Genomic DNA, 15,741 nt, shown 5'->3' with positions numbered 1-15,741 from the left:
TTTTATTTTGCAAAGCTGTCCACACTAGCTTAGCTGTTGGCATCATTTTATCTTTTATTGCTTTGTGTCTCCATTGTTGTGTATCTTGTTTGCTAATAACTATTAATTTATAGGAGCTGATCCATGCATGGACAGATCCAGGGATGGTAGCGCATTTTTTTTGCCTTGTTGAACACCATAGACCATATTTCTGATGTAGTGCGTTAGCAGCACATCTAAAAATAGATGGCGCAGACTGGGATTGAAGTTCACTCATTCATAATTTAAATACCAAACATTCAATTTTAGCCTTGCATGAATAAAACATAGTCATGTTTGCTATGTGTCGCTAACAGGTTGTACACCATGTCTGTGTACTCAAAGTGCTTCATATAAAAATGTTCACGTTTCAAAGTCGACCAGGATCGGACTTTCAGTCAGAGTGTCTGGAATTTTTGTTTTTTTTCCCCTGTGTGTGTGCTAGCGGTTATCAGTGGAGATTTTATCTCGACAGCGGCGGATCAGTCAACGTTGCGGCGGCCGAATTCCTCCGTCTCGCGTCTGTCGGCGGTTCGGGTGCAAAAACAACAATGGCGTTGCCGGACTTCTTTGCTGACGATGGTGAGTCATTTCCCAGCCCCGCCCCATTAAAAAAGAGGTAAAAACGAATTAAAAAAAAATGAACTGCAAAATTATTGGAACCAAAGGAAAAAGGAAAAATTTTAGCATAAGTATGATGCTGCTAACATTAACTAGCGTTGCCAAGGTAAGTATTTTTAGGCGATATTAAGATCATGTGGTGAGCAGACTTCCAAACAAGGAATCAAAATTGATTGCAAAAACAAAGTGTTAAAGGAACGAAAAAATTCAAATGTTTTTTTTTTTACTATTTTATCTTCAAATTTATTTTATCCCACAAACCTTTCTTTATTTTGTTGTTCAGGTTCCAGCTTCCACTAGGTTTCTCAATTTCATGTTAGCTTAACCAAAATATTGTTGCTGGTTATTGTGTACAAAGATTTGATTATTTAGGTTCTAGCAGTTTGAATTTTACTTTATTTTAAGAATTGTTGCAACAAGAAGCTGGTTGCTAGCTAGCTTGCTAACGTACCGTATAAGAGGACTTGATCAACTATTGCAAATTGTGTCCTTTTTTGGTCAGCTTAACCAGAAGCTCGTTGTTATCTAGCCAGCTAGCTAATTTACTGCATAAGAACACTTGATCAACCAGGCGCTAGCTTGGTCAATTTTCTGTTAGCTTAACCAAAAGCTCATTGCTAGCTAGCTAGCTAATGTACTTAATAAGAACCCAAATAGTTAATCAACTATTTGCTTGCGCTTGTTTCTAGCTAGCCAACGTACCGTAAACGAAGACTTGATCAATTAGGTGATGTGTCAATTTCAGGTTAGCTTAAAATTGTTGCTATCAGAAGCTTGATGCAAGCTAGCTAGCTTGCTAGCTTACTTAGCGTATGTGAAAACCAGCTCTAGCTGTGTCAATTTTAGGTTAGTGTAATTTTCGCTACCAGAAACTCATTGCTCGATCGCTAACCTGTGTAAAGTGCAAGGGGTAATGTTAACCCAACAAAGCTTTTTGGGATGTTTTGCTTGTCCATTCTCAACATTGATATGTGTATTATCATTTTAATGCAAATTAATTAGGCTTAGATTAAAATGAATAAAAACTATTCATTATTTTCCAGGATTTATGTATCTTTGGACATGTGCTAGTATTTGGCTGCCATATGTATTTTATTTTTGCTTTATTTTTCATAGTCTTTATGCTAATCACAGGTAATATATTTAAAATATTTTTTGTTGAGTATCTCATTTATATTCCGTAAAATACGTAAACTACTTATCCGAAAGTTGAGTGCTCCAGTATCGGTCGAACATCTTGAGTTCTCAGGGCTCAGAATCGACTCAAACCGTCCTACTCGCTCTTTGAACCTGAGCTGATGAAGATGGGAAAAGAAACTTCTCGGGAATCACATGAGAATTATTGCGCTCTCACTTGAACGCAAAGTAAAACGAGCTCTACGGATGCATTAAAGCTCATACGAGGAGACAAAAAAGTTCTAACAACTGTTTACGATCAATGGCAGAGCCCCCTCCCAACTCATTCACTGCCAATAACGGGCATAAACATAAATCAGTTTCAATTGAATGCCTACGACTGCTTTCCACGTCATTTTCTATCCAAGGAGGCAAGCAATGATTAACTGAGCTGGATGCAAACAAGTAAAGTGAGCACTACCGATACATTACAGCACATTTGAGGATTACTAACACCCGGTAATTAGTGAGAGCAAGGCCCCTCTCCACTCATCCACTGCCAAAGACAGCTATATACGTCAAAAGATCCATTTCAATTATCAATGACTGCTTTCCACTTCATTTTCCGTCCAAGTAGGGTGGCAACGAGTTATCTAAGCAGCCAGCAAATGAGTTAAGAGTAAAATGAACGATACTGACTCATTACGGCACATTTGAGGAGACTAGAGAGCGCCAACGCCTACTTACACGAGTGACCGCAGGCCCCCCCCCCCTCAGCTCATCTACTGCCAGTGACGGCCATAGACGTCAAAAATGTTTTGATTGAGCGCCTATAACTGCCTTCCATGTGATTTTCTATCCAAGTAGGCCGGTAACGAGTTTAGAGTAAAATAAGTGCTACTGATGCATGACAGTACATTTGAGGATACCGAAGAGAGCTAACGCCCGCTTAGGAGCAACTGTAGCCACCCCCAAACTCGCAGCTGATGACAGCCGTAAATTTCAAAAAATTTGTTTCAATCGCTTGCCAATGACCGCTTTCCACGTCATTTCCAATCCAAGTAGGCTGGCAACGAGTTAAAAGATGCTGCCAATATGAAGCCCCATAAGCCGCGTCCCTCTGATCATTTGTTTTCACAAAACATAAACTGCCATTGTGCTGAAAAAAAGCGCATTAACTCCGAGTAATAAGGGCTTTCCCTCTCGGACAAGCAGCAAAACCTCACTTGATAATTCAATCACTTCCTGTGAATTCATCCCCATTTTTTCCCCCATCTCCTCCATTAGGTAAGCGCCCTCTATTTTGACGGATGCCGCCATTTTGGGCGCTTATCAAAGGACAATAGAGGGCCGCCGCCTAAGAGAGCGTCGTTGACATTTGAAATGTACGCGCTGCCGCTGAATTATGACACAGCGCTTGCAGCTAGCGATACGATATTTGTATGCAGACGGGAGATAAAAGGAAGGAGAAGGAGGTCAGCCCGAGAGTGGGTTGAGCGAAAGGATACGCGCCCAAGAAAGAGTGAGAAAAAAAAAATCGGAGTTCTTATCGCGTTACCCTTGTCTTGACTTCCTTACAGGGCCTTTGAAGAGAAGAGAGAGAATAAAAAAAAGAAGAGGATACGAACGCTGGCACATCAGAAAGATTTCCATGACGTTAGCCAGTGTTTACGAGCTGCCGGCGCTCGGCGGCTTAGCACGTATGGATTTTCTTGCGAATGTTCGTTGTAGATAGCGCCGCGTCCGTGTCTTCCTATTGGCGCTGCCTGCTGGATTACGGATGGACGCCTAAGGGGATGAGGGGGTGGGACCAGAAATAGTATTAGTCCAACATTGAGACGTTTTCTTTGTTATTCGTCCGTTCAAATAACTCGTGACAAGTGCGAAAATTATCATCGTCAGAGTTGAATTTACCAGCCCAACTGTTCTTTAATTCTCTCCTGGTTATAGATTGTCTGTTTCCCTCACATTATTTAATTGACTTCCGAGAGAGTAACGTCCAAAATAAGCATTTTTTTGGGTCGAAAAGTGAAAGTTGAGAAAATGTCTTTTTGAAGATGTTCAAAACACTTTTAAAAGAAGTGACTGCAAATGTCCCAAAAAAGTTGAAACGTGACAGTTGAGAAAAGGCTCAAGACGTCTTAAAGGCCAGAGTTCTTACTTTTCCAGTTTTTAAAGACCCCACGGAAACCCTGAAGAAAAAGACGCAAATGAACTGTCCAAAAAAGTAGGTATTGATTAATTTGCAAAGTGAAAGTTGAATAAACATCTTTCTTTAATAATTATCATAGTATTATTATTATTATGTCTGAAACAGACTAGACCACATTAAGCCAAAAAGTTCGACATCCAAAGGATGTCTTTATGTTGTTGAAAAGTGAATTTTAAGAAAACTTTTTTTCAAACAGATATTTTGAGCTCTATTTGGTCCACTTAGCTTAAGACAACTCAATTTTAGATGGCAATTTTGGAGCCGAATTATACCTAAAACCAAATAGACCGCATCTAGCTAAATCTGACATCTAGAACACATATTTGTTAAAAAAGGGAAAGTTGTGAAAATACATTTTTAAAATGATCTTTTTGCACCCTAATGGGTCCATGTAGGAAAACAGATTAGATCAAAAGAAGTTGATATTTGAACACGATAAGTTGGTTATGAAATTGGAGAAGATTATTTTAGTGAGTCTCTGACGTTCAACAGGTTCATTTTGTGACGTGTGCTCACCGATTATAACACCAAATTTGTTGTTTCCAATCTTGTCTCCTTGAATAACGGCGCTAATCTAATAGCACAGAAGAAGCGGGGATCAATAACCGGCTCGTGTTTCAAGCTTTTTAATTAGAAACGCTGCGCAACGACACATTTGATCATATTTGTTGCCGTTAAGAGATAATGCAATAAAGGCCACGAGTGTCGGATAATACCGAGACGGGAACGCTGAGAAATAGCATCGAGTGGGCGAGGAAGGGGGGCAAAGCCTCTATTAACCCTTCTGCTCTGCTTGTGGCGAATAATGTCTCCATTGTACCGACAGAGAAAGGAAAAGAAAAGCGACCGCGACGGCATGAAAGATGACAAATGTGAGGACGCCAAATAAACAAAGCACGCAAAACAGGAGGTAAGAAGTCTTCCGTTAGTGTTTTCTTCAATATATCTTGGGTCACACTTTTGCCGATATACTATATGGTCAAGTTAAGACATTTGAAGCTTAATAATCAAAAAAAAAATACTTGGTGTTAATTCAAAATTGATAGAACGAATAAAAGTATCAGTTAGTAATATATCATCCAATTTCTCATAATAAATACATTGTTTGAATGACAAATTCTTAAATTTTAGCTTTTCAACAGAAAATATTTTTTTTTAGTCCCATATTTTTTTGTCAAATCGGAATCAATTTGCCAACTCTGGAATCGAACTTCAGAGGTCACAATTTTGTACTTTGAAAAAACCCCTCAATGTTAGTGTTATTTTTTTACAATCACTTACAAAATAGACATTTTTGTGATTTAATAAAAATAAAAAATAAAAAAAAGTTTTGCCTTTTTCTGACATATGGGCCAAAGGGAACAAAATGATAATGATTTCTACCATGAGGGAATGAACTCTTATTTTGTAATACTTTAAATACAACAGACATGTTAAACAGTTGACAATAAAATAAAATAATATCAGGTTTAACTGAAAATAATGATTACAAATATTGGTATGTACCCCACAAGAACAAAACAGAATTATTTTTTCTACTAGGGAATAATTTAAACCCTTTTGTTTTTTTTTCCAGAAAATAATTATACACTATTATTTTTTCTACTAGGAAATAATTTGAACTATTTTTCCTTTAGAAAACCAGTGTTATATACACAATTTTTTATATAATGACACAAAATTGAAAAAATGACACAAGATTTTTGTATTACTATTTTTTTCCTTCTATGGGTGAATTTAAACTAATTTTTTGTCATGCATTAAGTGAAATAAAATGTAAAAAAATAGTTTAGTATTACCGTATTTTCCGCACTATAAGGCGCACCTAAAAGTCTTAATTTTTTTCAAAAGCTGACCGTGCGCCTTATAATACAGTGCGCCTTATTTATGTATCAATATTAAATCGCAAAGTCTTCAAACTAACTTGCAGCCGCCGACTAGATTTTCCCCCGAACGCCAAGTAGTCCGCAGTGTATGCTGGGAATTATTTACCGGCGTTTCATTGGCTAACCAATGTGTCAATCATCATTTGAATCGATCACTATTGGCTAAAGTTATTCGGAGGTCATGGGGCGGATCCTTCTTATCATTTACAGGCTGGCATTGGCTGAAGCGGCAAAACAAAGCCTGCAATTGGCCGAAAAAGATGAATGCGTATAGCACGTGGTTTGACGGCATAAAGAAAGCATTATTTACTATTCTGTATTTGTAAGTATTTTATTCTCCTGGATTTACTAAACTAACGGATATAAGAGGACCACGGCTGCACATTATTATGAACACAACGACTTCGGTGAGCTACCCTGACTATATATTTTCCCAGTATCTTGTTTCAGACTGAACTCGATGTTTCTGTGATAAGCGGTGCAGATAATGGATGGAATGGAGTGTCTTTTTTTTAAATTAAACTCAATTCCAAGTGTTTATTGTCATATATACAGTAAAGTTGCGAGCGAAAAAGAAAATAGAAACTAAGGAATGGTTGGCATTTCTTGAATCCCAAGACTTTAACCTTCCGAATGATATTTGAAACGATGCATTTGAGTGACATCGTACGGACACCGCATCCGCACGTGTCTACGATTTGGGAATGTCAAGGGGGTAAAAAGTTTGACTGAATCATCTGACTGTTTTGTCGACGTTCCCATTGTAGCGCCTTATAATCCGGTGCGCCTTATCTATCTATAGGACCAAAAACTATTTTTGGGGGGTGCGCCCTATAACCCGGTGCGCCCTATAGTGCGGAAAATACGGTAAGTTGAAGTGAAAGTAATAATTAAAAGTTTGGTTTGGGCCAAACCAAGAACAAAATTATACTTTTTTTCTATTGTGGGGGAATTTAAATATTTTTATGTAGAGAAATTTAAATAAAAAGGTTTAATTGAAAAAATATAAATGTGTGCCTATTTTCTCACATGGTGTGGTCTAAACCATGAACAAAATGATGCGTTTAATTTTTTCAACTGAGAGAATGTGAAGTATTTATTTTTCAATACAGGAATTTAACTAAAAATATTTTGGGAAATGGTATTTCTGGAAAATGTGGGGTTTTAATGTGCGCCTTACAGCACAGAAGATACGGTACACAATTTGCCTAGTTTATGGCACGGGATGGGCCAAACCAAGACGAAAATGATGCTTTTTTATATTATGAAGGAAGTTTGAATGTTTAATACATGAGTTAAAATAAAATATATATTTAAACTAGGCTTTTAATCATATTTAATGTGCGAAGGCTGCGGTGCGTTCACAGACAGGAAATGTTTGTGGGAAAACAGCAGGGAAGTGGCGTGTTGCGCACACACAAGTTGTCAGCAAAAAGGGCAAATAGGACGGAAGCGCCAGCCTTTGTGAGAGAGGCGTGCCGCTCGCTAGCTCACTAGCTAGGAAGTGGGAGCGGGGCCCGCATTCCAGCAAAAGTCGGACATTTCCCAAGTTCGAAGGGTTCAAAGAAACACTTCCATTTTTTTGTATTACGGCAGTGCTTCAGGCTTAGTAAAACCTTTCTGCTCAACAGCCAATCACAGCACACAAATTCTTGTTGTCGGCCAGAAAAGTCACTTCAAGAAATAGTTTTCTGAACCACTTGCAGTAAAAAACCGTACCCAATAAGTGATTGCGAGCCATGCACACTCCCTTCTATCGTCCTTGACACTAAAAATAAGCTCACACGTTCAGTGGTAGCAATGGATGTAAAAAATGCTATTTAACTCATTTGATACCAGACGTTTCTTTCAGATAGGAAGAGCTGGTGCCAAACAGTTTCCATTTTGACAAAATTTTGTCCTGTAGCTGCAGTGGTTAGCATGTATGCCTAACACGGGAAAAGTCCCCAGTTCGAGACCGGGTGGAAGCATATGTCGGCCTGGAAAAGGATGGACGCAACCAGGCTATACTTCCCCAAGACACACCACAGGAAAAGGTGCCCCTACAACCACAGTGGTTACATTACTAAACCAGCTATTTAGGCACAGGATGTTTCAAAAGAGAGCTCCAACCCTTGAACCAAAGTATAGCTTTTACCGTTGTTTGTTAAACAACAGTTTAACATGACTAAGTTTCTTGAAAATCCGTGCTTTCCATTAACACAAGGGCACTTTGCTTGCAAAATAACATTTGAATGCGGGAATTTTTCAGCGCTCGATGTATCCTGTAACTTGATCACACGATTTCAGTCGCCATGGCAACAGTGTTCCTGCGGATGTGTACAAAACGTCATACCCGACGATGGGGCTTAGTCATTTTTTTGAAAGGAATATACTCTGTTGGGGAATTAACTGCCCATTACAAAGTGTTCATATCTCATGACTCACCAAAGTGCTTCACTATCCCTACTCACCATATGGGGCTACAAACACACTCTCATTAACACTCAGTAACAATAAGAAGTGTGGGCTTCCTCAATGTGTGGACAAATATCCGATTAAAGCCACTCCTGCCATATAATTGGCAATTATATTACTGAAATATTTCACAGAGGCTTAATACTTACTGATGAGCAGCGCTAAACCCTTTATATAATAGTTTTTTTTTTAAATATTACAAGAAAAGCTTTTTGCGTTTTGGCACTTAGGGACCAATGCTACTGAAACCATATTTATACTTAATGGCATTGAATTATTTAATGAGAGGTTGGGCATACAACTATTAACATTTTTTTATGAAGTAATTTGGGACAGAGTTTTGTGCCAATGACGGCTATAGATGTAATAGTCATTTTGATGAGTAGGAGACTTAACCGTTTTTGATTTGAAGGAATTTAATAATAAAGAGGGCTTACTAGTATTAAGTTTTTTTGTTTTTCTTCAGCTATTCGGGACACTCAAATTTTAGTGCTAATGACTGTTATATACGTACACGTCAAAAGAGACAATTGATAATAAAGGGGTGCGGTTTACCACTCAACAGTTTAGTTTTGAAGCAGTACGGGACACTCAAATTGAGATGAGTGCCAATGACGGCAATAAATGTCAGAAATCCATTTGAACTGTTGAGGAATAAATCATGTGGGAAAGAAAAGGATTTTTTGTTTATTTTTTGTTTTTTAAAACAGCCAACTTGCGCTCAATGGCAATTTTAAAATCTCGCCTTATTGCTTTTTGTTTTGATCGTTACAACAGTTTTGGGAACTCGTGGGAAAAAGACAGTTCTTTGTGTGAGTCAGTGCACCGCGAGAAAAATACAAAAAAACTTTCTCACCTACTGAGAAAATAAACTTCTGATTGATAGCAAAAAACGCCAATCGTGGCATGTGAAATGTTTATTCCGGCTTGCCAATTGCGAGTCTTTTGGATTTGAGCGTTTGTTTACGAGTCCAAACACTCGTAAATAAAGGACAGCGCTAGATAGTGTGGGCGTCTGTGAGGCTGTCCCTGAAAGAAGAGATGTGGGGAAAAGCACTTACTCGCTGGCGATGGCGTGCTGTAGCCGCTTAGAGGAAGTCCCGGCATCGCTGGCGGGGACAAACTCCCCAACATGTGCGGAAAAAAATAGGAGTAGGCCGGCACGGGGAAGCCGTTGAGGTGCCGGTGGCCCTTCCCGGCCATGGCGGCAGGAGACCCAAAGCGAGGGGAGGGGGAAGCGGCGTCCTGTCGCGCTCGATTTTAATCCCCCATGCGGGCGCTCGATTACAGCATCGTCCCTCGAAGTGGCCGGCGAGAGGTCACCAACTGATCGCCGGACGATTCCGTTCTAAGGGATTCCGATCCCCTTACATGATTTGGCCATCTTCTTTTCCTGTAAAAAAAACAAATAAAACATTCTAGTGGTGCCACAACCAATCTGACTATAATCCAAACTAGAACTGAAAATTCTCCCCCCCAAAAAATCTCTTGAAGTTCTGCTTCAGCTGTAAAATCCAGGTACTAAAATGTAAACACTTGTGTCTTATCGGATGAATCATTTAAGCCAACCATTTTGCACATTAATAATCCAAATTAGAACATGAAAAACAGAGAAACTTTGAAATGAGATTGTTTTAGGATTCCGGGATCAAAATAAAAAAATTGTATCTGGCTAAATGGATTGATTCGCCATAAAAAAGACCATTTTGCAAATTTTCTGATAATTTATAATCCGAACAAGAACGGAAACACAAAAAATAATAATAATTTGAAATAAGATTTAGTTTTTGATCCAAGCACAGAAATGAAAACATTTGTGTTTCTCAGTGAATTAATTGCAAAAAAAAAACCCAACATTTTGTAATTTTTGTGACAACTTATAATCACAACTAAAGTTGAAAAAAACTCAACCTTTATAAATGATTTTGTTTTCGAACACAGGGACAACGATGAAAACTTCTGTAGCTTACTCAAGGAATAAATGATTAGTTAATACCAACATTTTGCAGTTTTCCTGAAATTCTTAAAATAAAAAGGGAAACAAATTGAAATCTTATTTGTGTTGTACGATCCAGAGACAAAAATATTAACTGTCAAAAAAATCGACAGATGCATCAGATTTTTCAATAATAATTTGTTGCAGGCCTAGCAAAATGAAAACATTTAGTTCACACAATTAACTGATCAATCCATAGAATAATCAACCTATAAACCAGTTGTTGAAATAAGTTGGTTGCCAAGCAACATAAATACACTTGTTACTCAACCAATTCACCTATTAATCAATAATAATGCACAGGTTAATTGGATATCAAAATTGTTGATTGGTGTAGTCCCAACATTTTGTAGTTTAGTTGATTCACGGATTTATTCATAGACTAATCGAAGAATTAATTGGATATAAAAAAAATGATTTGTTGCCTAGCTAATAAACACAGCTTTTTTTTTAATCGATAATAAATTCTGATTAATCGGATATCAAAGTTTTTGTCGCAGCCCTAGTAAAAAGGAAACATCTGTAGCTTACCCAACTCTGAAATGAATCGATAAAACAACTGCAGGATGTATCAGGGTGCAAAATAAGCATTCGTCGCATCCCTAGCATCATTTTTCTGCACAGCCCTTGCTAAAGAGTGCTTTTGTTTTGACGCTAATTATCTGTAATACCCACTCTGAATCCTTAGCAAAACAACCCATCTGCCTTCATTAGCTAATGGGCTGTTAAGAGTGCTAGCCAGCAGAGGCGGCGGGCGTGCCAGCCTCGTCTGCTCGCCGCTCATTAACGCTGACGTGCCGAGACAAAAAAAAAAACCCAAAACGCCGACACAAAAAACAAAGAAAGTCTGCTAATTAAGCAGGAGCAAAGAGGTGAACCCCAAGGCACCGATTTAGGCCCACTTGAGATTTGCCTATTCAGAGTTGCAAAACAAAGACTGTGAGCAGGGAGAACAAAATGGCCGTCAAGAGCGACGCTGACACTTATCCAAAATACTAGTGTAGTTTATTGGCTGCCATAATGAAACGTTTACAAGTCAACTGACGGGAAAAGAAAGCTGTGATGCTGGACATTACGGTGCGAGAATCGGTGAGGTAGGGTATGCAGTGAGAGAGCGGGTGGGGCTATGGTAGCTTGTTGCCAAGCGTGTGCAGCCGGCAATACGTCACAGATACCAATACCAGGTCATAACAACACTGTAAAAAAAAAAATCAATTTCACCTGGCATTTTTGCTTACTCAGTTTTATCCAAACATAATTTTATGACGTTTTCTGGGAGTCTATTCAAATCAAAACCAAAAATGAACGTGCGTAAATATAACCTGGGATCCATTAATACACACGATCATCACACACAAGTGTGCATTTTCATTGATTGACTTCTGGAAAGAGAAACGGCTACTTTTGGAAAGGCCCAAATCTCCCCTTAGTTTTTCAGACTATGATGAAATTTGACCATGTAAGGCTTCAAACTATTGTCTCACCTGTTTTCTAGCTAAGATGGCCATGCTACACTCAGCGGCAGGCATTTGATTGAAAAAAAAATGAAGGCCTTAACAAAAACCTATTTAAGTGTGTTCTAACTCTGAAAACCACATGTTATAAAAGCATTTGTAGTGATTATTTCTGTTTGGGAAAAAATTCAGTCTTACCTATCAAAAGAGACAAAAAAAGCGTCCATATTCTCGAAGCACTTAAAGAATGGCATTCAATTTACTTCGGTTATGTCTTGGATTTTAGGCGAATTTTCCAGGGACGTTAAGGGGTTAATAAAGGAAGTTTGGGTTTTTTCGCCCAGAGGTGCTAGATAATACACACTGTCCCTTTAATATGTGGCGGGCTTTATTAAGGAGCCTGACAGGCTGTATGTGGCCCTTGCGCCATAGTTTGCCCACCCTGTTCTTGACTGATTGTAAACAGCTTACAACAAAGGATTTTATTTTTGCAACGTCTGACGGAGAAAATATGATCAAATATTAAGTAGGTGTCAGCCTATATTTTCCCCGTCTTTGATCTCTCGGCGGATTACGCGTTTCCCGTCAAGGGGAAAAAGACGATCGACGACAGAAAAGAGCAACTACATCATCGAAAAAGCATCCGGTTTTTTATACAAAGCACTTTTTTGATCCGATGTCGTCCGCCTCTAGCGCTCCGGGTCAGGGTTTTGTACCGAAGCGCTGCCGGTGCCGACCAAAATAAAGACGGTCACCACGCATGCTAGCTAGTGTCGCCCCAGGCTGCTTTTAATGCAAAGATTTTCTAGCGTTGCTATCTTTAGCGGCCCATATGCCGTCTTCAGTTCAACATATGTAGCTGCTAGCTAGATCGCTCCCCCGCTCGTGGGGAGGGGGCAAAGTGATGGCTAACAGTAGCGTGAATATAAACAAACAATGTGGGTCAGTCGCTCTTTACAGCGGTGCTGGGGTGGAACGGGGGGAGGGTTCAGAGGTCGCGTCGGAGCTTCATGGCTTGTGACAGGCCGTCTTTTCATCCTTTGGCCCCACCCGGGCGGGAAAATGGGGGGCAGGGGCCGGGGGAGGTGTTATACAATGTACATGATGCTCAAATGCACTTTAACCCTCTTGCATGTTTGAAATGTTTACGTGCTATGCGTGTCAACTCTAAAAGAATTATATCATCTATATCAGGGGTTGGCAACCTATGACACGCGCACCAGTGGCACGCGAGGGGTTAACCAGTGGCACGCAAACGCACGGCAAAATAATGATTATATTTCAAAAAAACACATTTATTGTTTTTAATAATAACCAAAAATATGTGAACTATCACAGTGGTCAGCAACCTTATCTGTATCACGGACTGGTTTAATGCCCGACTATATTCTCGCAGCCTAATATTACTAAAAATAAAAAATAAGATTACATTTAGCCCAAATGATCACTGGATCATTAGAACAATAATTCTCAATTATTTTCTGTCAGGCCTCCCTCGGAAGAAGAGAACCTACTGCTTTCTCCTTACCCAGTCACTCTTTTTCGTCTCCTCATCCAAGTTACCGTAAATTCCGGACTATAAGCCGCTACTTTTTTCCCAAATGTTCAGCCCTACGGCTTATTCAGTGAAGCAGCCAATTTATGTAATTTTTCTAACTGCCACCAGCGGCACTCGAGTACAAAAGGTAAGATTTAGACCGGTGGAATAAGTGCGCCGAGATAGACGGCATCCTCTTAGTTTACGTACGAATTGTCAGTCTGACAAAGGTTCTTTCCGATAATGAGGAAGTCGCCCTTAATGGCGGCAGTTATAAGGAGAAAGATGAGAACTGTTAACGGTGAATTTCGCATTTGCGGTATGGCTTTTTTTAACAGATACGCATGATGCGTTGCGAGCGTGTTATTAGTAGCGCGTTGGTACCTTCACAGGCACGGTTTGGGATGAAAATTATATTCTTATTAAAGCTTTGAAAACTCTCTCGGTGTACAGTCTTTCTTTGTAAATATGTGTAACCATGTATAATATGTATTTGCAACTGTATATTTTTGTAATGTATTTATTTTAGAGACTTATTGTGATATGTTTTCTACAAGCGAATCAAAGAGAAGGGGCGGAGCAAACGCGGGCTGACGGACAATAGTGGATACCGGTATATATTTTTCCCACCCTTAACTTTGGAAAAAATACATTTTTTTTCATTGGATTACTTTCAACGGGACCCGGACTTTAAAGGTCTGCATTAAATTCTAATTACAGGTATCATTTTCCATTCATGTTGCCGATTGTGGTGTTTGGATTGTATACTATATTTATAGTTACAATCGCGGCACCTAGTCAAATTTGGGATAAGCTTTTGACTTTGCTACATGTTTCAATGTGGGCGCATGCAGCCTATATACAGGTGCGGCTTGTGTAAGGACAAAACCAATAATGCCCGTAAAATGTAGTGCGTGCGGCTTATAATCAGGTGCGCTCTATAGTCCGGATTTTACGGTAAATATGTTTCATGGGGTAACTTGAGGGGCTGCGACACTTCGTAGCTAGACTTCATACTCGATGCTATATGAACGAATTCGAGCCATAATGTAAATAAAACACTCTGCCGCTGAGAGCCACTGCTGCCTAGTGTAGTGGAGGTGCAATTGCACTTGATTCTTAAGAACGTTAAAAAAAAAAATTCTTAGGTCAAACGCGCCCGCCTTGACGGAGCCACTCAACCCCCCTCTACAGTAAGGGTATAGTTGACATATTAAAAGGCAGTACATATTTTAATCGCAGTAATTTCACTCGATGTACCACTTTGTATAACATTGTTTTGCTGAACTATTTCCCATAGTGCTCCGTTACAACGTTTAATGTGGCAGCGTGAGTAAGAATATTGTGATGGGACAAATGTAATACCTTTTACTTTGTCATCCATAATTCTTGTAGCATTGTGGTTCAGATTCAGCACACTAACCGCTACATCCAAATGTTGAGCAAACGAGCTCAGTGACGTTTCTTGATTGGTCAATCATTGCTAAATTTCTTTGATATACTGCTGTAGAATCTTGGTCTAATGCGCACTCTTTCAAAAACCTGTGAATTCACGAATTTATATGGTATAAGCAAAAAAAAAAAACACAAAAAACGTTTTTTTTTTCCCCTGTGTAGCTCAGTACCAAATGACCCACGGTCCAATACCAGTCTTGGGCCCTGTGGTTGCAGTCCACTGAACTATCATATAAACATGCTGTTATAAAAATAATTATAAAGCTTTCAACCGTGCGGCTTATGCAACGATGTGGCTTTTTTCTAACGGCCACATGGGGCACCAGAGCAGTAAACGTAGGAGTGAGAGACGTGGAATATACATGACGAGGAAGATGCAATTTAATGTAACTTTGCTTTCGCTTTTTGCATAACTAAAACTGGCATAAACAGACCCTCATCATGGAAAAGGTGTCGTTCGAAAGAGCAGGGATAACCACCTTACTGGAAATAATTTCACGGGTCTGTTTATTTGTACACGGAAATAATGTGCGAAACGAACATAGGACAAGAAGCAATGTCCGACTAAGCAAGAATGTTTATGGCGGATTCCTGTTTATGGCATTATCGTGTGATTTGCAGTAAATATTTTACATGGTTGGATTATATGTTTAAGCTTTCCAATGATATGTGACATATTTGTCTATCAAAAGTCTGGCGGCCCATCGGCGGGCTGTCAGAACGGCAAGGGGTTAAAGTACCGTATGTTATTAAAACTCTTTCCGTGTACCATCTTTCTTTGTAAATATCTCATGTTCCAATGTGGGCACATGCGGCTTGTGTGCAAAAAAAGTTTTTCTTTTATAAATATACTGGTTGCGCCTTATAGTCCAAATTCTACGGTAAAACAAATTTCTAATTCATAATTTAGTTAAATATAAAAATGCATCTTTCAATCAAGCCAAAAAATCATGTATTGCCATCAGGGTTGGGTAGGGTTACTTTAACTT

At 39.2% G+C, this 15,741-nt stretch overlaps 1 protein-coding gene and 1 long non-coding RNA gene across 2 annotated transcripts in view; one reads left to right on the top strand and one right to left on the bottom strand.

Moving 5' to 3' along the window:
• LOC148347172 (retinoic acid receptor alpha) overlaps positions 1 to 15,741 on the bottom strand; it is a 199,957-nt gene that overhangs the window by 108,866 nt on the left and 75,350 nt on the right. Inside the window, exon 2 of the mRNA XM_088324375.1 lies at positions 9,372 to 9,703. Within this exon, the coding sequence (XP_088180501.1) occupies positions 9,372 to 9,513 (142 nt within the window). The 5' untranslated portion in view covers positions 9,514 to 9,703. The remainder of the gene's footprint in view (positions 1 to 9,371; positions 9,704 to 15,741) is intronic.
• The window catches only part of LOC148347173 (uncharacterized), a 106,663-nt gene that overhangs the window by 72,406 nt on the left and 18,516 nt on the right, over positions 1 to 15,741 (top strand). Inside the window, exons 3-4 of the long non-coding RNA XR_015848184.1 lie at positions 464 to 600; positions 4,794 to 4,877. This is a non-coding gene — a long non-coding RNA (uncharacterized LOC148347173). The remainder of the gene's footprint in view (positions 1 to 463; positions 601 to 4,793; positions 4,878 to 15,741) is intronic.

This window comes from Urocampus carinirostris, chromosome 19 (assembly GCF_059441175.1).
Source record: "Urocampus carinirostris isolate Australia breed hairy pipefish chromosome 19, RoL_Ucar_1.0, whole genome shotgun sequence".
Lineage (NCBI taxonomy): Eukaryota > Metazoa > Chordata > Actinopteri > Syngnathiformes > Syngnathidae > Urocampus > Urocampus carinirostris.
This window is presented reverse-complemented; position numbering and strand designations above follow the sequence as displayed.